The 21,468-nt window shown below is 44.0% G+C and overlaps 2 protein-coding genes and 1 non-coding gene across 4 annotated transcripts; 1 reads left to right on the top strand and 2 right to left on the bottom strand.

The window, feature by feature from the left end:
* Positions 1-2,540: 2,540 nt before the first annotated feature.
* On the bottom strand, positions 2,541-2,682 carry LOC117851132 (small nucleolar RNA Z247). Its single transcript, XR_004639491.1, has one exon. It is a non-coding gene; the product is annotated as a small nucleolar RNA Z247 (small nucleolar RNA).
* Positions 2,683-7,725: 5,043 nt separating this feature from the next.
* Positions 7,726-12,685, top strand: LOC117847908 (disease resistance protein RGA2). 2 transcript variants are annotated; one of them, XM_034729212.2, is made up of 2 exons: positions 7,726-12,221; positions 12,334-12,685. In XM_034729212.2, exon 1 carries the CDS (start codon positions 8,323-8,325, stop codon positions 12,172-12,174), a length of 3,852 nt encoding a protein of 1,283 aa, XP_034585103.1. In that variant the 5' UTR covers positions 7,726-8,322; the 3' UTR covers positions 12,175-12,221; positions 12,334-12,685. The 2 variants fall into 2 exon arrangements, with proteins under 2 accessions (XP_034585103.1, XP_034585101.1); XM_034729210.2 differs by having other exon boundaries at positions 7,726-12,206.
* A 2,008-nt stretch (positions 12,686-14,693) lies between these two features.
* LOC117847913 (mediator of RNA polymerase II transcription subunit 19a) lies at positions 14,694-21,406 on the bottom strand. The gene is made up of 7 exons (XM_034729216.2): positions 21,250-21,406; positions 18,772-18,839; positions 17,520-17,806; positions 17,194-17,433; positions 17,040-17,099; positions 16,826-16,964; positions 14,694-15,210 (listed from the first exon to the last, which is right to left on the bottom strand). The coding sequence occupies exons 2-6, from the start codon at positions 18,800-18,802 to the stop codon at positions 16,920-16,922; spliced, it is 663 nt and encodes a 220-aa protein (XP_034585107.1). The 5' UTR covers positions 18,803-18,839; positions 21,250-21,406; the 3' UTR covers positions 14,694-15,210; positions 16,826-16,919.
* Between the last annotated feature and the right edge of the window lie 62 nt (positions 21,407-21,468).

Below are 21,468 nucleotides of genomic sequence, written 5' to 3' on the forward strand. Positions count from 1 at the left end.
TGCCTCATATAAACTTCTTCTTCCAGAATACCATGAAGAAACGCATTCTGTACATCTAGCTATCTAAAACACCACCCTTTCAAAATAGCAATTGAAAGTACAAGTCTGACAGTTGCAATTTTAACCACTGGACTGAAAGTATCTTCATAATCAATACCATATCGCTGCCGAAAACCCTTTGCAACTAGTCTTGCTTTATATCTGTCTATAGTACCATCTGACTTCTTCTTGATTTTAAATACCCACTTGCAATCAATAATATTTTTGCCTTTTATCTCAGGAACTAAGTGCCAAGTCTGATTTCTAATGACAGCATCAAATTCATCTTGCATAGCTGCTTTCCATATAGGACCATTAAGAGCTTCATGAAAATTATGGGGTTCCCCAGAAGCTGTGAATAACCCATACCTGATCGTATCCTTGAACTGTTTTGGTTCAGTGATTCCACTCTGGAGCCGTGTTCGTCGTCTTGGCAGTGAACCAGGCGACACAGGAGCAGCCGACGCAGATCGATTAGATGGAGCACTAGTACCAGTAGCACCAGTACCAGCTTGATCAGGTGCAGCCGCACCAGAACCATGGGCCACAGAGGATCCTTCGCCAGCTGGTGTAGCAGAGGCTGGCGCAGGGGAATCCAGGCGTGGGCGGGAGAGTGTCCTGCGCAATTATGGCCCCTCCATGCGACGGACTCTGTGCGCCGGTTGTAGGTGCTGAGCCACACGCGGGACCACGCGGAGAAACAGATGCTGTCGGCGCCAGAGGAAATAGGGCAGGCGCGGCTGGCGGATTCTGCGCGCCGGGTAAAGCTTCCTCCTGAAAAACATTCTGCCCATTGCTAACATCCAATCGGTTAGTAGAATTAGTATTATTGTCAATGCAATCTACATCCCCCGGATTACGAATATGATCAGGTAGTAGGAGAATTTCTTTTCTTAGAAGGGTGCCTACATTAGGATGTAAGTGAGTAAACGAAAAGATCGATTCATCAAAAACAACATCTCGAGAAATATAGATTCGGCCGGTGGATGGATCTAAGCACTTAAAACCTTTATGCATAAAACTGTAACCAAGGAAAGTGCATTTGATGGACCAAAAAGCTAGCTTGCGAGTATTATAGGGCTGCAAATTAGGCCAGCAAACGCACCCAAAAATACGAAGAGAGTTATAATCAGGCTTTTCTTGGAGCAAGCATTTTGTAGGAGTATCGAAATTAAGAACTTTGCTAGGGAGCAAATTAATGAGCTAAGTGGCAGTCAAAAACGCTTGATCCTAAAATTTTAAAGGCATAGAAGCATGTGCGAGAAGGGCGAGGCCAACTTCAACAATATGACGATGCTTTCTCTCAATCAGGCCGTTTTGCTGGTGGGCATGAGGACATGAGACGCGGTGTGCGATACCAATTTGTTGAAAGAAGGAATTGAGCTTCGCATATTCACCTCCCCAGTCGGTTTGCATGGATACAATTTTCTTGTTGTGTTTTCGCTCCATGAGATTCTGAAATTCTTTGAACACTTGAAAGACATCATATTTCTTTTTCAGAACATAAATCCAAGTGAACCTACTATAATTATCAATAAAGCTCAGTAGGAATATCGACCAATAGATTTAGGTGTAGGCCCCCAAACATCAGAATGAATAAGATCAAGCGGAGCTTTTAACGAATTTATTGAACTAGAATATGGAAGTTGATGACTTTTAGCTATTTGACAAGAATCACAAACCGACTCAAAACTAGTACTGCCACAAGGAAGATTATTATGACTAAGCACACGTTGAACAATAGAATAAGCAGGATGGCCTAAGCGGCTATGCCACCTAGAAGCAGATGGTTTGATGGCGCCAAAAGCTCTCTTGCCGTCACCTTGTTTTGACGAGATGGATTCTAACGGATAAAGGCCCCCTTTGCATCTACCTTGATGAAGGATTTTCCTCATTTCCTGATCCTTGAAGAAAAAGAATTTTGGATGAAATTCAAGAAAGGCATTATTATCGGAAGCTAATTTATGGACGGAAACAAGATTTTTGTAAGTAGCAGGAATATGAAGGATATTATTTAGATGAAATTTTCTACCCGGGGTATGTAAAATTGAATGACCAATATTACTAATTTTCATACCTGTACCGTTAGCAGCCTGCACTTGATCTCGACCATTGTACTTGTCCTTGACGGTCAACTTGTCAAGCTCGCCAGTAATGTGGTCGGTTGCGCCACTGTCTGCATACCAGTTAGTATCATAACCATAGCTTGTAGCTGCAGCGCCGGCTACTTTTTCTTGTTCATCGTCGTCGTATCTGTACCAGCATCTTGGTGCTTCATGACCGGCTTTCTTGCAGATTTGACATATTACTTTTCTTGGGCTGAGTGCTGCTGCCATTGTTGTTCTGACCACCACGGTTTTGACCGCGGCCGCCGCTGGAGCGCCCACGGTTGCGCCCTCCAGTACCACGACTGTCGTTGCCGCGTCCCCGAAATCCTCCGCGGGAAGCTGAGTTTGCCGAAGATGTATATTGTCCTGCTTCATTATATGCTTCCAGGCGCATCTCATAGGACAACAGATGAGAGTACAGATCGGAGAGAGAGAGGGGATCGGCTCGGCCAAGCATCGAGGACACAAATAGATTATATTCAAAATCAAGACCATTAAGTATGTAAGATGCCATCTCACCATCATCAATAATGACTCCTACAGCCGCCAGCTCATCTTTGATAGCCACCATCTTGGTGTAGTATGCTGATGAAGTCATGCTACCCTTCTTGAGAGTAGATAGCCGCATGCGTAGATTTGTCACATGTGCTCTTGATTGTGCCGCAAACATTGTCTGCAGCGCACTCCATGCTCCAACAGAAGTCGTCTCTGACGCTACTTGTGCTAGCACTTCCTTGGTGATGGAGTTGAGGACATAACTCAGCAGTTGCTGATCCTTCGCCACCCATAGATCATATTTTGGGTTAGCGACCAATTCTTTCTTGCCGTCGGCCTTCACCAGTTCTGTAACACCCAAATTTTTAAAGAATTCAAATTCACTAAAATTTGCTCAAATTAGGATGTCATTTAAATTTCTAGACATTTAATTTCATTTTCTCCAAATTAAATTAATTCACCACAGGAGTTTATTGTGCATTCATGCTGGTGCCTAATTTTTGGTTGATTGTGTTTGAATCAAATTTGAATCTCAAATTCAAATTCAATTCTCAAAACCATTCCTTTTTCCCTTTTCTCTTTTTCCTCCTAGGCCGCATTCTTCTCCTCCTCCTTCTTTTCTTTCGGCCCAGCGAGCGCCACCTTTTCCCTCAGCCCACCCGCACACCAGCTCCTCTGGCCCGCTCCACCTTTTCGTCGGCCCGTCTTCCTTCCTCCGTGGCCCGTGAAGCCGCGCTGGCCCAACAGCCGCGCCAGCCCGCCTACCGCCCGCGGCCATCGACGGGTGGGCCCCGTCATCATCTCCTACCTCCGGTCGGGACTCTTCCCGCAACCCGCGCGCCGCCGCCGCCGCAACAACCTCACCCCCGCTCCGATTCCCTCGGGCGTTTAAATCCGGGGCCGCCCCTATCTCCAAGCGTGCCGCCCCTATTTAAGCCGCCGCCCCCCTCGCCTCAAACATCTCACAGCTGCGCCCCGAAACCCTAGCCCCGCGAGCTCCAGCGCCACCGCCACTACTCCGCCGCCAAGCACCGCCTTCCGGTGAGCCTCAATCACCGTGAACCGCCAAAACAGCATCGCCTTGTTTTTCTCGTGCTTCTGGTGTTTTCCGCGCGCGAAACCGAGCCCCGGAGCGCCGAATCGACCAACTCCGATGGCCCGCTGCCGCTCGCCTTCTGTTCCGCCGCCGCCGCGCTATTGACAGCGGTCGCGATCGTCGGATCCAGATCGGACGGCCCGCAGCGAGTCAACCGGATCGCGTACCGGTCAACCGCGCCGCGCCGCTGCTCTTTTGCACCTAAGCCCTCTCCTTTCCACAAATCAACCCGCGGTCCAATCTAGTTCAAAATATTTGTGTTTTGGTCCTGTTTTCTTTCGGTTTAGACCCTGAGTTTTTCTAAAAATCAACCCACGGTCCATTTTGGAGTTTTTGCGTGCTGAACCTTATACGTGTAATTATGATTAAGTCCTTGGTTTTTCGCAGTTTAACCCTAGAAGTTTTGTTTTTCTCTCAGAAAAGCCCTTGGATCTTGTTTTAATCATATCTTTTGCATCTTAACTCCGTTTTTCGCGTTCTTTATATCCACGTGTTCGTTTTAAAGCGTAGATTAATCTTTCAAACACGTTTTCTCTGTTTAATTATGATTGGTGTACTGTTTCTTACTTTTTGCCCATGTTTGCTTGTATGTGCTCGTGTGACGCGTGTAGACGTTCAGCAGTTTGAGGGATTTAAAGATCATGCCTTCAAGGAGTACGAACAGCAGGAGCAAGGTCAAGAAGGCAAGTCGTGTCCTTGATCACTACTTTCCGTCCTATACACCTTTACTTTCTCGTACTCAACTATTATGCTATGCACATGTTAAGATTAAATTGATGGGTCCCAATTAAGATTCGCCTAGATTGAAACTATCTTTGCCTTGACCAACTGGATTTACCTTTTATCTTGGGTAGCTCATGCTTAGTGCTTACTTGGTATATGGTGGTTTAACTAAACTCAATGTTTAATCTTGCTTTATTTTCGTTATACCTTTCACTAAAACAAGATCATGTATGTTTAATCGGAACATGGAGCGACCACCCAGGAAAACAGTGCTACCACAAGACTAAATGGCTCTGGTCTTGGCTGAATAATTAGAAACCTTAGTCTGGGGTGATCTTACTCGTGATGAGGCAAGAGGGGGGACTGAGTCGTTGCATCATTGGCCTGTGATAGGTTGTGCACGCCATACACCGAAACCTTAGCGGGTTACCACTGACTAATGAATCTTTGTAAAGGCCTCGTAACGTCCCTATGCAATCACACCTCGGAAGTGTGGTATGGTGCCTTGCAAACACCGCATGGTTGGGTCCACAGTTCTTTTGAACTTTTACGCGACTTGTGGGTAAAGATGTGCCACCTCTGCAGAGTGTAAAATTGATCGATCAGCCGTGCTCACGGTTAAGAGCGGCCTGGACCCTCACATGATAATATTATCGAAAGATGGATTTAATTTGTTGTCATTTTATGCATATGTTGTTTACTTTATTTATGCTTATGTTTAATTGCGGGTGGTATAAACTTATACATAGTTAATTGCTAAATAAAGCTTGACCAACTTAATTAAAAGCTGATGCTAATTAAGCCTTGGCCATACCTTGATTTGCCTTACACTACACTATTCCCCACGACTTGTTGAGTACCAACCATAAGTGTACTCACCGTTGCAAAACTGTTGTTCAGACCAAGATAATCCGGTGGAGTACTTTGACGACTTTGAGGAGTTCTAGGCGTATGGTTCTTCAGTAAGCTACCTGTGATGTCGTCGTAGTCTTTGGAGTTCCACTGCGTAATAATTAGACTTTGTGATTTATTGAGACTTTCGGTCATGTAATAATGGTTAATACTCTCTTTATTTCGTTATGGCACTGTCTTTGCTATTCACTATTGTCATACATATGTGTAACTTGATCCTAGCGCAAATGTATTGAAAGCACTCGGTTTTATCCTTAAAATCAGGTGTGACAAGTTCCATGATCTTGGCCGGCTCCTTGACAGATCCGTCTAGGATTCCCATCAACTACGCACCACGCACAGCAGGCAAGAACTGAGCCTTCCATAAGACGTAATTCTCCCGTGTAAGCTTTTCAGCTACACGAGCTCCCGAGCGGCGCTGCCGTAGATGAAACAGACGATGACGCCATGGACGTGTGCCAGGTACAGTGCGAGCTGCATCAAGGCGTTCACAGGCGCTGGCGCACTGTTCCTGCAGCAGGAGCAACACCAGGCGACAGAAACTTGGACGTGTTGCTGGCGTGCTGCCCCCTGTGACAGAAGCAGCGCTAGACGACGGATACTTGGACGTTGGCGAGCCTGCGCTGTATGCGCCTGGACGTGCGCCACGAGAAGATGGTGCAGATAGATGTAATCCATGGAAGGAGTGCTCTGATTATCATGTAAAAGAGATTGAACACGGTTGCCCATCTTGACTCGCCGTGGTTGCACATTTATATAGGGGTGAAGTCCCAACAAATTACAGCGTAGGTTACACATAAGTTTGGCCGGCATTTAAATACAACAAGATTTATCTCTAATCTAGCCGGCTAAACCAAACCACATAACAACCTTTATCTCTAAGATTACAATGCTTATATGATATTTCTAACACTCAATGTGGCATAGCCTCATCTGCTGTGAATCTGAAGCCTTTTCTTGTGGTGATGTTTCTGGAACCAAGGTTCTGTGAACGTTGAACTGTCACACCTCTCTTCGAGTGACACATTAGCTGTCTGGATTTCAGCATCTGTAGCACTAACGTTATGGTGGACTAGATTTTGCAGGAGGCGTTAACTTGGACTCCTTTGCTGAATGGCTAACCAGCAGCTGAAGTTCTAGTACCTTTTGAGCTGGTGTTTGTAGGTAGCACTAGCTGTATATACAGTATATCTAGTGTGTTAGTCCTGATGTAAAAACTGCCACTCTTCCTTTTTCTCGTAGTGCATTCGACATGCTAGTACTGTGTCTGAACTGCAGGTGGCTAACCTGATGAATATTCCTGTTGGCCTCCCTTTCCTGGAACTGAAACATGATGACCAGCAAAGCCAGGTTAGGCTGATCTGATCTATCAGTGTGATGGTTGTGCCGGTGGTGCGGTCCAGGACTACAGGTCCTCAGCCCGAGTGTTATCATCAGTCACCCTTTTGGTTTCTTCTTGTTTTTCTTTTGCGCCTTTTGGTACAGCCATATATATTGTTTTGCGGATGTATGATACAGGGCATTCCTTGGTGGATTGAGCATTTAGGTAATTACTTCTGGTCTTCATCCTGCTGGCTGCTCCAATGGAGAATGATTGACAGGGCTCAGTTATCTGAGTTCTCATGTTGAGGACTGATTCCATGGTCTCTTGCAGGAGATCCTACTGTGTCATGCTCCAGTGGCGATGTTTGTAGTTGTCTGGATTGCACGAGATGATTATATCTGTTCACCAACTGTTGTGTTTGCCCATCCTTCACAGTTTGCTCCAGAACATTGATGCAGTGCATTGTTCAGGTATCGCGGCACGTGAAGAAATCCAGCCTTGGAAGGACAATTTCCACGGGTTTTATGTCAACCTGACCAAAATTTTCATGAATTTTGAAGCAATTTGGTTCTCGTTGATTCGTCCATAGAAATAAATTTGCCAAGAGGAATAAACTTGCAGTTGCAAGCTGCACCTGTTTCTCAGACTCTTCAACTGCCAAGAGATCACACCAAATCCCACCCAATTGGCCAAAAGAAATTCACAACCCCAGCCAGGGCAAGCATTTCGTCAGAATAACACACATGCAGCTGGCACTGGCAGCATGTATAGTGCAGTACCTTGATGTCAATCAGATAAAACCCCTCCTTGGCTGGACATGCTTGGATTAAAAAAAAGGAGGAAGGAACTTCAGTGTTTGGATATACATGCGCCTATGGTTCCTCTTCTGGTTTCTGAATGTCATCTAGTTTATTGCATTGATCGCATGTATCACAGTTTTTCATCTCCTGAAGAAGATAAAGAGTTTCGAGGGGGCACCGTGCTTTCATCTGGATGACTGGATGGATCTTTTCACAGAATGATGGCTTACCATTTTAGCAAGGAATACAGCCTCCGATGCCTCCTGAGCATACGCAGTCTCTGAAACTGAGAATTTATAAATGCAGGGGAACTAACATTAGATGTGCTGATATAAAGACACTATATATATGCTCTTGATACTTTTGTTCACAGGATTAATTTGTGATAAATAACAGTTGCCGCTTGCGGACCAGGAGAAGAATGGTGACACGTAGTGATAAGATGGGTGCAGGCGAGAAACAGAGCACTTGTACAGTTGTACTTGGGTTGTGGCAGGGTGTCGGCGTTCAGCTTGCCCAACAGCAAAGCACAGCACATACGTTACCTTAAATTATGTAGCTCAGAAAACACAAAAGAATCTCCTCAAAGTGAAAGGCATCTCGTTTCCATCATGATCAGTATGCTTTGCTCGTTTGGTATGCAAAAGCATATATTCCCTGCTTGGTGCTCAGGTTAGGTTTACTTCTCTCCCAACATTCGGTGCTCAATTTCCTGTGTGTTTTCTTCCTGGCAGTATTCGGATTATACGGGTGCATGCATTCTGTCATCCAGAAACACATTCATCCTGCAAGAAAAAAAGAAGAAGCGGATAGTAGCACGGAGAGATGGCTCATGAAAAGCTCATGGTGAAGATGGCGTTGGCCAGCCTACGATGGGTGGCATCGCCAATTGCCAACAAGCTCCTCGCCGACGCCTCAGCCTACCTTGGCATGGACATGCCGCGTGAGCTCCAAGAACTGGAGAGCACCATCCTGCCCCAGTTCGAGCTGGTGATCGAGGCGGCGGAGAAGAGCCCTTACAGGGGCAAGCTGGAGAAATGGCTCCAGGACCTCAAAGCGGCCTTCTACAACGCCGAGGACGTGCTGGATGAGCACGAGTACAACAACCTCAAGCGCAACGCGAAGCAGAGCAAGTGGGCTGCCATGGCCTGCGGCGGCTCATGGCCGCCGGGCAGGCTTGCCAACTTGCACCCAGGGAACAGAAGGCTTCTTCGTCAGGTCAATGAGCTGAAGGACATCCTGGTGAAGGCCAAGAGCTTCCGCCAGCAGCTTGGCGTCTTGCCGGCTGTGGGAGATAGTTCACAGTCACAGGGAACTGCAACTGCAACAACATCATTTCCCACATCCAAGGTGTTGGGCCGCGACATGGAGCGCGATCACATAATACAATTTCTTTTAAATGATGAGGCTTCTTCTGGGTCTGGTTCAGCAAGGATCTCAAGTTTGGCCATTGTTGGGCTTGGAGGCATGGGTAAATCCACCTTGGCACAATATGTTTACAATGACAAGAGGGTAGAGGAATACTTTGGTAAAAGGATGTGGGTTTGCATCTCACGCAAACTCGATGTCCGTCGCCATACACGGGAGATTATCGAGTCCGCAGAAAAGGGGGAGTGCCCAATTGTGGATAACCTTGATACTCTCCAGTACAAGTTAAGGGACATTCTGCAGAAATCAGAGAGATTCCTGCTTGTATTGGATGATGTGTGGTTTGATGAATCCAACGTGGAAAGGGACTGGGAGCAACTTCTAGCTCCCCTAGCTTCTAAGCAGAGGGGAAGCAAAATTCTGGTGACTTCTCGGCGCAATGTATTCCCAGCTGCTCTTTGCTGCCAAGAGGTGTTTGATTTACAAGACATGGAAGATTCTGCATTCTTGACACTCCTCAGAGAGCATGCCTTCTCTGGTGCTGAAATCAGAGACGCGCAGTTGCGTATGAACCTTGAAGAGATTGCAAAGAAGATAGCTAGAAGGCTTGGACAATCTCCCTTGGCAGCAAAAACTGTGGGTTCACAGTTGAGTAGGAAAAAGGATGTTACTACATGGACAGCTGCTCTAAGGAGTGACAACTTAAGTGAGCCTATGACAGCTCTGCTGTGGAGTTACGAGAAGTTAGATCCTCGTCTGCAGAGGTGCTTCCTGTATTGCAGCTTATTTCCAAAAGGGCACAAGTATGAAGATCTGGAGTTGGTTCACCTCTGGACAGCAGAGGGTTTTATCGATTTGAGTAGCCAGAGCAGAAGAATGGAAGATATTGGCAGAAATTACCTGAATGAGTTGATCGCTTGTTCATTCTTGCAACCAGGTTCTGATAGATTTGGTTTTGGATGTTATATCATGCATGACCTCTTACATGATTTGGCAGAAAAACTCTCCAGAGATGATTGCTTCAGATTAGAAGATGATGATATGGCAGAAATACCCTGCACCGTTCGGCATCTCTCAGTCCATGTTAAGAGCATGAAGCAGCATAAGCAAAGTATCTGCAAGCTACGCCATCTGCGCACTGTTATCTGTATTGGTCGTCTGGTGGATGATGCAGATGATGTTTTCCATCAGGTACTGCAGAATCTGAAGAGGCTACGTGTTCTCTATATGTGCTTTTACAACAAAGAAAAATTACCTGAATCTGTTGGTGAGTTGAAGCACCTTCGGTATTTGAACGTCATTCAAACCACAATATCAGAATTTCCTGCATCTTTGTGCACTCTTTACCACTTGCAGATCCTTCTGTTCAGTTACAGAGTTCAGAGTTTGCCTAAGAAACTATGCAATTTAAGTAAGTTACTAAGTTTTGAACCATATGGTGAAGCATTCTACGGGAAGAGACCTTATGCAGAGCTGCCTCAAATTCCTTACATAGGCAAGCTAACTTCGCTGCAAAATCTTGATGAATTCCGTGTGCAAAAGCAGAAAGGATGTGAGCCGCGACAGCTGAGGGACATGAATGGGCTTGGTGGCACGTTATCTATTACACATCTCGAGAATGTCACTAGAAAGGATGAAGCTGCAGAGATGATGCTGCATAAGAAAAGGTATCTTAAACATTTGGATCTTATCTGGAGCAGTGAGAGTGACTCGCATGCTGAGGATAGTTTACATCTGGACATTCTAGAAGGTCTGAGGCCACCGGCTCAATTGGAGGGCCTTGCAATCGAGGGTTACAAATCTCACAGATACCCAAGCTGGTTACTGGAGGGTTCATATTTTGACAATTTGAAATTCTTTCGACTTTATGATTGCACTGCGTTAGAAGGTCTACCACTCAACACCGAGGTCTTTAGGCATTGCTCCAAACTGGTGATCTGGGACGTACCAAACCTGAAGACATTACCTTGTCTGCCAGAAGGCATGGCATTTGTATCAATTGAAGGATGCCCGCTGCTTATGTTTATCTCCAGCAACGAGATGAGAGAACATGATAAGAGAGAAAAGATTGTGATGCCAGAGCAATTGGTGTCTCAGCTTTGTTTAATCTGGGAGGTTGATTCAGGATCATATCCAGTGATTAAGAGCAACATTCATAAAGAACATTCATCTTTGAAGCAACTGACACCATTGGTGGATGCTGATATATCCCAACATCTTCAGACCATCAGCAGGACCCTTGAACAAGAAAAAGATGAAGTATATGATAAAGAAACAATCATCAAGGCATGGTTATGTTGCCACGAGCAGAGAATAAAACTCTTGTATGGGACTAATATTGGGCAACAGTTGCTTCTGCCATCAACTCTGGATGACCTTAGTCTTTCTTCATGCAGTATTACAAATGGCGCTTTAGGAGTTTGCCTAGGCAGCCTCACTTCACTAAGAGAACTGTCACTAACAAGGATAATGACTTTAACTGCACTTCCATCAGAAGAGGTCTTCCAACATTTGACAAGACTTGACGACTTGCGGATTGATTCTTGCTGGTGTCTCAGATCATTAGGGGGATTGCGAGCGGCTACCGTTGTTACCAAAGTTTCTATTGATTGCTGCCCTTCCTTAGAGCTGACATGCGGAGCAGAATCTATGCCGTTGTCTCTTGAGACGCTTAGCATAGATGGCTTTGTGCTTGCAGCTGATTTCTTAAGCAATGGATTGACACATCTGAAACATCTGCACATGTATAGGTGTAGAAGCTCTGCATCTTTGTCAATTGGCCATCTAACCTCCCTCAAATCATTTTCGTTACATAATGTTCCGGATTTATGCATGCTTGAAGGATTGTCTTCGCTGCAACTTCAGGATGTAGAGTTGATAGATGTCCCGAAGCTGTCTGCGGGATTCATCTCGCAGTGCTGCGTCCAGAAATCACTCCGTGTTAGCAGATCTGATATCCTCAACCACTTGCTCTCAGCTGAAGGCTGTACAGGTCCAGAGCAGGTCCAAATCCAAAGTTGCAACGAGACATCTATTTTTTTTGAGGCATCTGCAAATTTTACGTCTGTCAAGGAGCTGGTAATTTTTGAATGCAGAATTCAGGCACTGCCAAAAAATATGAAGGACCTCTCCTGTATGGAGAAGCTTGAAATTGCGGAGTGCCCAAACATATCATCCTTACCGGATCTGCCAAGTTCCCTCAAGCAAATAACCATATACAATTGTAAACTCTTGTCGAAGGACTGCCGAGAACCTGACGGAATAAGCTGGCCAAAGATCGCCCATATCCCTTGGAGGTACATCAATTGAATTGCGCTTCGGATCCCTGAGGAGAAACAAAGGTGAAGCTTCTACTGGTATACAACTTGAGGATTCTTTTTTTTTTACAATCATACATCATTTGCTCCATTGATCCGTTTGCTTTGGATGTTCAATCTTATTTACGATTCAATGTTTTCCTCCGCTAAGGTACTGGAGAAGATGGAGCATTATACGCTTGTGACAGCTCAACCGCGAACTGCTTCATGCCCGTGGCCCATTTCAACTTCTGTTTTGATACCGACACATTGCGCCTCGACTGGTTGCTCCCTTCTACTGCCTTAGCTTCTGCTGCTGTGTGTTGTAAAATAAACTGCCAAGCCAATATGGAAATGGAAATGCTTGTTGTACCATTGAAACCTGTAAATACTATGGCTAGCATGTAAACTATGGTATTGTACCTGTAAAAAGAACATGTAAATGTTTGTTCCATTAATTTGGTTGCTTTATACTATATGTAAAAACAAATGGGATTGGTTATGCAAAATTCCTTTTTTTTACCTGTCTCCATCTCAGTCAAATTCATGAAACATTTTACCTCAAATAGATGGCTAGATCCACGAATTTCTAAAAGAATTAATTAGACTTAATAGATTCGTATCGCGAATTAGCCTCCATCTGTGCAATTGATTTTGTAATTAGTCTATGTTTAATACTCCTAATTAGTATCTACATTCGATGTGATAGGGACTAAATTTTAGTCCGTGGAACCAAACACCCAAGAATCCTGAAACCTGCCTGCTCTCAGAGATTCAGAGTTCAGACAACGCAAGAGAGCAGAGTTTATGAAGAAACGAACAAGATGCCAAATTCCTGCCTCCATGTCAATCAAATTCCTGAAACATTTTTAGTCAATCTAGCTAAATTTTTAGTCAATGAAGTTAATTTTGATTAACTAAGGTTTAATTAATTGTCGTTTCAGTCCAGGAGCTACGTGCAGTTCAGGAGGGAGTCAGGGAGTTCTGATGCAAAATTGACAATACATGGTTTGTATTGAATAAGTTGCTTTGCTTATTGAGCGTGTCAGCTTACAGTTGAAGTCGCAGTGTGTGATCTTTTTTGATAATTTACTGTTATTGTATCGCTGCGATCTCCACATTTCTCTAGAAATGCATCTCCAGTAATGACCTGAACCAAAAAAATTCAGCATAAAGTAACTTCATGTCTGAAATTAGGCTTCTAATTTTCTCTTGGAAACCCAATGCTTAGTTCTGGTTACTTTTACTTTTGCCTATATAATTAACATCCAAAAGTTAGTGTCCTTTATCGAATACCATTCCTCCTTGTTCTTGAGCTTCTATTATACTATTGTTTTGGCAGCAGAAAATCTATTTAAACTGTTGGACATTTTAGAGGCTGCATATGGAACAGCATAGGCCTTTTGCTTTTGTTAATAGCACTGGGTACAGTGATAAACTATTTTGTATTATGTAGCTAGGATCAGCTAAAAGCATGCCCAGGCTTGACTACTTTTAAATTGGTACAGAAATGCTATTGGTAGATACTACGTACGCTTTACATTTACAGGATTAGCTATGAATGTGATTCAATTTTGCAGATCTTGTCCACGTTTTTTTTGGTTTCAGGCTCTCAGTGGAGTATCATAGTGTGTTCACCTTTCCATTTTTTTCAGTTAAGGCTGGCTTTGACATGGTTGTGATAATGATTTTATTCTTATTGCTGTTTAAGAATAATCAGTGTTTTACTCTATGGAGAAAACAATGACAATCTGGCAATGCTGTCACCCACATGCTGCCTTCTTCTAGCTCCAAAAGTGACACATCCTAGCTAATAACCGAAGGTTCTTTTGCCAGGATGGATTGTGTATTTGGATTTGTGTTAATGAGTTTGTAAATTCTGTGTGTCGCAATGTAAACCTATTGAGTGTATAGTTCAGATGCGCAAAATTTATGCCATGATCATCTTGACTGGTGTACAATCACAGATGTGCATAACTCGTACTAGTAGCAGTAGAAAATCGATGTAGTATTATTCCATGTTATGGGTGCACCCACACAAAATGATTGCAATCTTCACCACCCTTTGGTTCATCCGGAAAGCGAGGAATGAAGGACCAAAGATTCAACAAGAAGACCTGGACCTCCACACACTATCACTAGATTCTCCCTTGAAGATCAGCAAAACAACACCACCAATCCACCTACAAGGACGCAACCAGCAACGCCCATACACAACCAGGCTCCTCCGGATGGTGTACGGGTACACGCAGATGCAGCGAGAGCAAGATACCAGAGGTAACAGATCGAGGAAAGCAGGCATTGGAATTTTCATGCAGGACAACACAGACAATACAAGACAGGAAATCCTCATTCAGGCAATACATCGACAATGCCCGGTGCGCCAAGCACCACTGCATGCTCAATGGGGCGAATTCAGCCTCATCTCTGAAAACTGCCTATGATTTGGATTAACATCCTGAGTATTAAAAGAAAACCATCTTTGCAAGTTGGTTCGAGATACTACAAGAAAGGCAGCATCAAGACACAAACTAGCTAGTAACTATACTTTGCAATACATTCATCATTAATGAAATCTTCTTCACGGTTAAACAAAAGAGCATTGGGCTCATCTTCCACTTAGATCAGCCCGAAGCACACTTGATGGCCAACATTAGCTACTGGTTAAACAGAAAATCATCATTCTACTCTCTACGAATCAAGATCGGCGCGAATAACACATAAATGGTTTCATTCCATGCTATGAACTACTATCTGTGGACCGCACACTCAATCTCCATCCACCACTACTCAAATGTACTCATGCTACATCTGGAGTTCAATCAGAAGCCTAATTTTGAAGAGTGCATTAGCCCTACCAATCGGGGAAAAAAATCTCATCACAAGTCCTTTCAAGCGTTCCTACATCCACTTGTTCTTCAGGGAGGAACAGAGTCACAATGCTACAATGGATTAGTCGCCTATTAACAAATTCAAATTTCCCTCAGAATGGACGCCGCAAGACGGCCTCATTATGGTGTTCTTATCAAACAGGTTCAGTTCATGATACCTGCACCATGCAAATAAGCATAAAAGTTAGCATATTCTTCAGAATACAGTGATTTACAGTGTATTTCAAAAAGTACCCGTTACCGGTGACTTGCAATGGACATGTTTTTTATGCATACACAAGTTACAAGTGCGGTGCAAAGCATTTTCTTAGACATATTTTACTATGATCCATAGCAATTGGTATGTGTTATGGTTTAGCGTACCGCTTCACTATGATGAAAGTCAGACCATGATGTAAGGCATCTTAGCAAATTCATCAAGGTTGTGTCGCTACTCGCTAGGGCCAATCATCAAAGGAACATAGTACAAGATATAACTGCCATTTTAGCATGTGAGCGTGAACCACGAAGGAAAAGGTTAAAAGTCAAAATTAAGTGTCCATAAAGAATCTGTGTAACTCTCTGCCATTGCATATTCAGATGTTCCAGAGATGCAGATAAAAATAATGTGAGACTGATGTTAGGATCTTATGGATATCAAGCAAAAGGCAAGTCTTATCAACCTCATGGACAAATAAAGTCACCGAGTGTCGAACTATTCATCAATTAAGCTTAACAATAGATATAACCTCTGAAACTGGCTTAAAAGCACAAGCTAACAATGCACCTCTAAGGGCAGCCAAAATGTTGCACAAAGTTAGCATTAGGCAATAAATGCAACACTGTTTGAAAGCAACATGCATTGTAGGATTGCACCATAGAAAAAGATTCCTTAAGGTGCGTCGTAAGCTTAAGGCTGAACATAAGCAATAAAAAAATATATTTTCTCTCTCTTCTTCTCTCCCTCTCCCTCCATCTCGTGCGCGGCTGTTGTATTCGCGCCACTACCGGGAGCTCGCCGCGTTTGCCCTTGCACCATGGCGAGCTCAATGGAGAGCTGTTCTTGCCGAGAACTCGATGCCCATGCGGGGACGAGGACTTACCCGACGACACGAGCTTTGGAAGGGCTTGCGACCTTCGAGCTCCACGATACCCAAGGGCAGACAAGGCGGAACGCGGAGCTGGCCAAGCAAACCTCTTCGCAAGCGCCTAGCGCGTACCCAGCTCGGCCATGCCCACGCCCATGGCACTACCAGTCTCTGCTCTACTCGCTCCCTCCTCTGAATCTCCTCCACCGAGCAGAGAGAAGAAAGTGGTGCTCGATTCAGCAGGAGGGCAACTCGGTCCGATAGTTGAAGCTCCGATTCCAGCAAACAATATAGCTATGTGTCTTGTTGTGGAGAGAGGATCTAGAGGATTTGGCTTCTGATGGAGGGGAACGAGCATCAGAGCGTGCAAGAGGGACAGGGGGGGACGATGGGAGAGGATAGGGACGGTTGGGAAGGTTGCTGTTTTTTTATTGTAGCATGGGTCCCGCGTTAAGACTCACACATTGTGTCACGGGCATCAACTATTGCCGATTTTGTCTGGGACCCACCTTAAGGTGCAGTTGGGCCATTACCATTGCCCTTGCCCTAACTGAAACATTTGTATCTTCATGTTTTAACCAATAAGCATAAAGCACCCAAAAGTAAGATAAAGCTATGCAACCGAATTATCCTTGAACATACAAAATCAAAGCAAAGTTATAGGAAAAACAAACTGAATCCAATAATGAAGTAAAGAAGCACGTACCAGTATTCTGCACAGTGTTTTTATGACAGGAACCATCGGAGTTCCCTTTTAACAGCAAATTACAAGGATTGACAACTAGAACTAGGAAGTGTAGTTAGCTAAGTCCATTCCCCATTTCATCGGTTTTGGAACTCTTGTGCTGCCATGAGTTGATCAGCCACATTAATAAAAAGAAAATATGCTCACCAGCAAGGAAACAATGACAATGTACTACCTTGCTCTTCTTGTGCTTATGCACATCCGCTGAATCCTCATTTCCCTCATGCTTCCTCTTCTGATACAATTCGTGGACATTGCCCATCATAAGGTACATAGTTTGACAGGATGGATAAAGACTTGGAGCTATAACAATCAGAAAATGAACCCACCTTATCATGATGTTTCTTTGAATGATCGCCTGCAGAATCATGATGCCCACTTTTATCCTTTTTCTTATCCTTGTCCTTGTCTTTATCTTTGTCCTTACTCCGATCTTTATGCCGATGTTTATGCTTCTTATGCTCCTTGTCTTTATCCCGGTCTTTGTCTTTGTGCTTTTTATGTTTCTTCTCTTTGTCCTTGGACTCACTTTTCGGTTTACCCGAAATAGTAGGTATACCCTTTTCAGCCTGTTGATATGATAAATGTTGTAAACAGTACAACGAGCAAATCCAATAACATAATATGGGAACTGGGATGATAGAAAGGATCTTACAGAGGGCAAATCTACTGGAGCTGTTTCTCGAAGCTGGAATGCTTGCCCCAGTATTTCCATATCAAAGGGCTGAATAAAAGCAGGCTTATCCCTCATATATGCATTCTGAACAAGTTGATCCAGCTCCATCCCTTCTCCTTTGCGAATTTCAGTGTCTCCCACAACATTGTGAAGATAATGTGTATCTGAGATTGCCGGTGGCAAAGGTTTCTTGCAAAAGAAATCATGGTGCGGCAGCAGTTTGTAGTGGTTGATTAAATCAACAGCACCAGTGAGCTCCCTAGGCCCTGAAATGCAGAAATCATATTATTTGAATGTGTGCATAGCAGACAAACAGGGTTCGAAAAAAGATAGATGTATAAAACCATGTAACAAACTTCTTTTTTTCCAAACGTGCAAGAGAACTGCACATCACTATATTAAGAATAAAGCAGTCTAAGAAGACTCAAACATGCACAGTAGGGCCAAGTTTATGTAGCAAAATTCATTCTAGATTACAACAAACACTAGATGCATTATTAAGGTTCAGAGAGCAGCTTCCTGTGTGCCACATCACAAGATACATACTGTCCAACAGAACATACTGTTAAACTACGAATAAGCCAAAAACAAGTAAAAAGTTTTGCATTTTAACTTCATGTCTTTTTACCAGGTATACCAACCTAGACTGGTAAAAAAGACATCAGCCCAAAAGTTTTGCATTTAAATTCTAAGCATATGACTACTAGGATTTCAGATTCATTACTGATAAATTGGAGATTCGAAATCCAAAACTTTTGCATTTAAATTATATGAATTAAAGAATAATTCTATGTTTCCATCAAATAAATTTATTGTGGTCCATAATACCAGCCCCACAATCAGAATTTTCAGGTGGTGCCACTTGGTCCGTATAAAAGTGGTAATGGCAACTGGGAGGCAGTTTGTTGCTTTGTGCCAGCGGAGTATAAGTATAACCAGCCAATTCTGGTCCATAATACCAGTTCCACAATCAGAATTTTCAGGATGGTGCCACTTGGTCGTGTGAAAGTGGTAATGACAACTGGGAGGCAGTTTGTGCCAGCTGAGGACAGGCATTTTTCCATTTTGTAATCTATGGTTAGAATTTAGGTCTTATCATATCGCTTATGCACGAGCTCAGGAGTCAGGAACCCAAAAAAAGGGCAACAACCCATATTAATGATTTTTTTTTCTAATTCTTTCTTTGTCTACAACTACACATTTAGTTTTCTGAGTCTTACAAAAATCATACCTTTTCCAAACTTCTTTTCATCAGAATCCATCAGATTGGAGCTTGATCTACCTGAAGTGCATCTTCACCTGAAATTTAGATAAGCAGAAATGTAACAACAAATGTGTAACAAGGTAAATTGAAATGGTTCTGCAATGAATTAACATGATATTCAATTTATCCCAGTTCCTAGAAACTGACACTACTATATATCTACATATTCAACCACACAAACATGTTTGATCCCATGATTATGAAAACATCAACAGACATGCATGACGACCTATGATATCATCGTAAAGAATTGGACCGGTTTCTTCTCTTCTTTCCAATGCTTAACTTACATGTCATGTGTAAAGTACTTTTTTTTTTGCAAGCGACATTTTATGTTGAGAAAACTCTTTAATTGGTTCGATGCAGTACCAAGGTAAGGTCGTTCCATATGTTCTAAATCGAGCTCAACAAGTGAAGAATTCTGCCTAGGGTTAGTACTAAGTATTTTCTTTTCCCTTTTTTGCATGTTCATAAAGGTTAGCCAAGATTGACATAGCAAAATGAGAGTAAAAGAGAAACTTAGCAAGGGTGTATATCACCTCTATGTTAGGATACAGAATTCTTATGTGATATAATGCCTAGCTGACCCAAGCTGTGAACTAAGCAGTGCTAAAGTTTAACTCAAATTGGTTCCAAAGTCCAGCAATACAAACTTGGAAGTTTAGAAAGGTTCATGTAATGAAAAAATAGCAGTTTGATACTTGCCCAATTATCAAAACAGAGGCAGCAGTCTCTGCTCTCCAACCCCATCTGGGGATTAGGGTGTTACATGAGACATTTGGACTGGAGAAAAGCTTGAAGAAAAAAACTGAAGCAGATGAGTTTCAGTGAGGGGCTTTTGTCTCCACTTGTATCACCATCCACATTGTGCTAGTCTGCTAGAGGCATCTCAGAAAGATAGGGAAAGCCATAGGCAGAAGACTGCCAATCATAGAATCAATCTCATGTACAGTTACCAGTGCTAAAGCACGCAAAAACTGCCAGTACCACAAATGGCAAAACAGAGCACTACAGAGACAGGACCAGCATACCACTATGCTAGTTCCCTATATGACGCCTCTGACAAGATAAGTAGGTACCAGGCTTGCACGCCTGAATAAACAGCATGAGTAAGGCATTGACAGGCCTATTCCGTATGCCAATGCTCCGAACAGTGCAACCATACATTATTACCAGCAGAATCCAGCATAGGCAACCAATGATAACAGAACATCAACCATCACTAGAAGCCCTGAATGATACCCCTGAACTCAATTACTACAGAAACAGACCCGGTAACCGGGAACGAATCTAGGATTTGGGGGAATTCAGTTGAGCCACCAAATTCTGGAAAACAAACTGCGTCTAAAGTGACCCTGCTTGCTAAACAAAAAAGACCTAATCAAACTAAGTACGGATGGAATGCGCTAGTAGGTGTTGTGAAAACTCTTTAATTGGTTCCATGCAGTACCAAGGTAAGGGCGCTCCATATGTTACAAATGGAGCACACCAAGTGACGAATTCTGCCCAGGGTTAGTATTTTCTTTTCATTTTTTGGATGATCATGAAGTAACAGAGCCAAGATTGATATAGCAAAATCAGAGTAAAAGAGAAACTTAGCATGGCTGCGTAGCATCTCTATGTTAGGATACAGAATTCTTGTGTGATATAATGCCTAGCTGACCCAAGCTGTTAACTAAGAAGTTCTAAAGTTTGACTCAAATTAGCTCCAAATTCCAGCAAAATAAACTGAAGTTCAGAAAGGTTCATGTAACCACAAAATAGCAGCTTGATACTTGCTCAATTACTACAGGGCCAGCAGTTTCTGCTCTATTTTTTTTCATCTTGGGATTAGGGTGTTACATGAGGCATGTTATGGTACAGCATTTGGACTGGAGAAAAGCATTAAGGAAAAAAAACTGAAGCAGATGAATTTCAGTGAGGCCGTGAGGGGCTTCTGTTTCCAGTTATATCACCATCCCCATTGCGCTAGTCTGCTGAATGCATCTCTCAAAGATAGGGAAAACACTAGGCAGAAGAGTGCCAATCACACAATCAATCTCATGCGCAATCACCAGCGCTGAAGGGCAAAAAATTGCCCCAAGTACCACAATGGGCAAAACAGAGCACTCCACACAGGACCAGCATGCCACTATGCTAATTCATATATATGATGCCTCTGACAATGGCGCCGCCGGCCGCGCCACCCACAAGCCACCCTCAAGTAGCTCGACCCCGCCGTCCGCCCTTCCTGCCGGTAGCCGTCCGCCGCCCGCGGCGCCCACGCCGCCTCACCTCGCCACCCTCGATCCGCCGCCGCCGCGGGACGCTCCTCTAAGCCCGCCCGCCGGCCATGGAGCCCTCCCCCGACGACCCCGAACCAGAAACCCTAACCCAGCCACCACCATGCCTCAATCCGAGAGAGGAACGAGGAGCAGGAGCAGGAGGAGGAGGAGGAGGACCCACCTCGTCGCCGGCCGTCTACCACCACCCACCAGGACGGGCACGAATCGTCGGAGGAGAGAGGAGAGAGCTGTTCTTTGAGCACGGACGCCGGAGGCCGGACGGAGAAGGCGTCTCTGGCTGTGGAGAAGAACTCTGGCCGGTAGGGCCGTAGGGGAGGGGATTTGCGCCTGTAAGATGGACGAGAGGGTGCGCCTGCGCCGTGCGGAAACGTAAATGCCT

Source organism: Setaria viridis, chromosome 3 (assembly GCF_005286985.2).
Source record: "Setaria viridis chromosome 3, Setaria_viridis_v4.0, whole genome shotgun sequence".
Classification (NCBI taxonomy): domain Eukaryota; kingdom Viridiplantae; phylum Streptophyta; class Magnoliopsida; order Poales; family Poaceae; genus Setaria; species Setaria viridis.

Excerpts from the sequence above, each read along its gene's own strand:
- LOC117847908 (XM_034729212.2), top strand. The coding sequence starts at position 8,323 with ATGGCTCATGAAAAGCTCATGGTGAAGATGGCGTTGGCCAGCCTACGA.
- LOC117847913 (XM_034729216.2), bottom strand. The coding sequence starts at position 18,802 with ATGGATTCTGATGAAAAGAAGTTTGGAAAAG. Across the intron at positions 17,434-17,519 it reads CTCCAGTAGATTTGCCCTCT|GCTGAAAAGGGTATACCTAC; the intron begins GTAAGATCCTTT and ends TCATATCAACAG. Across the intron at positions 17,100-17,193 it reads CAAAGAAACATCATGATAAG|AAGAGGAAGCATGAGGGAAA; the intron begins GTGGGTTCATTT and ends GAATTGTATCAG.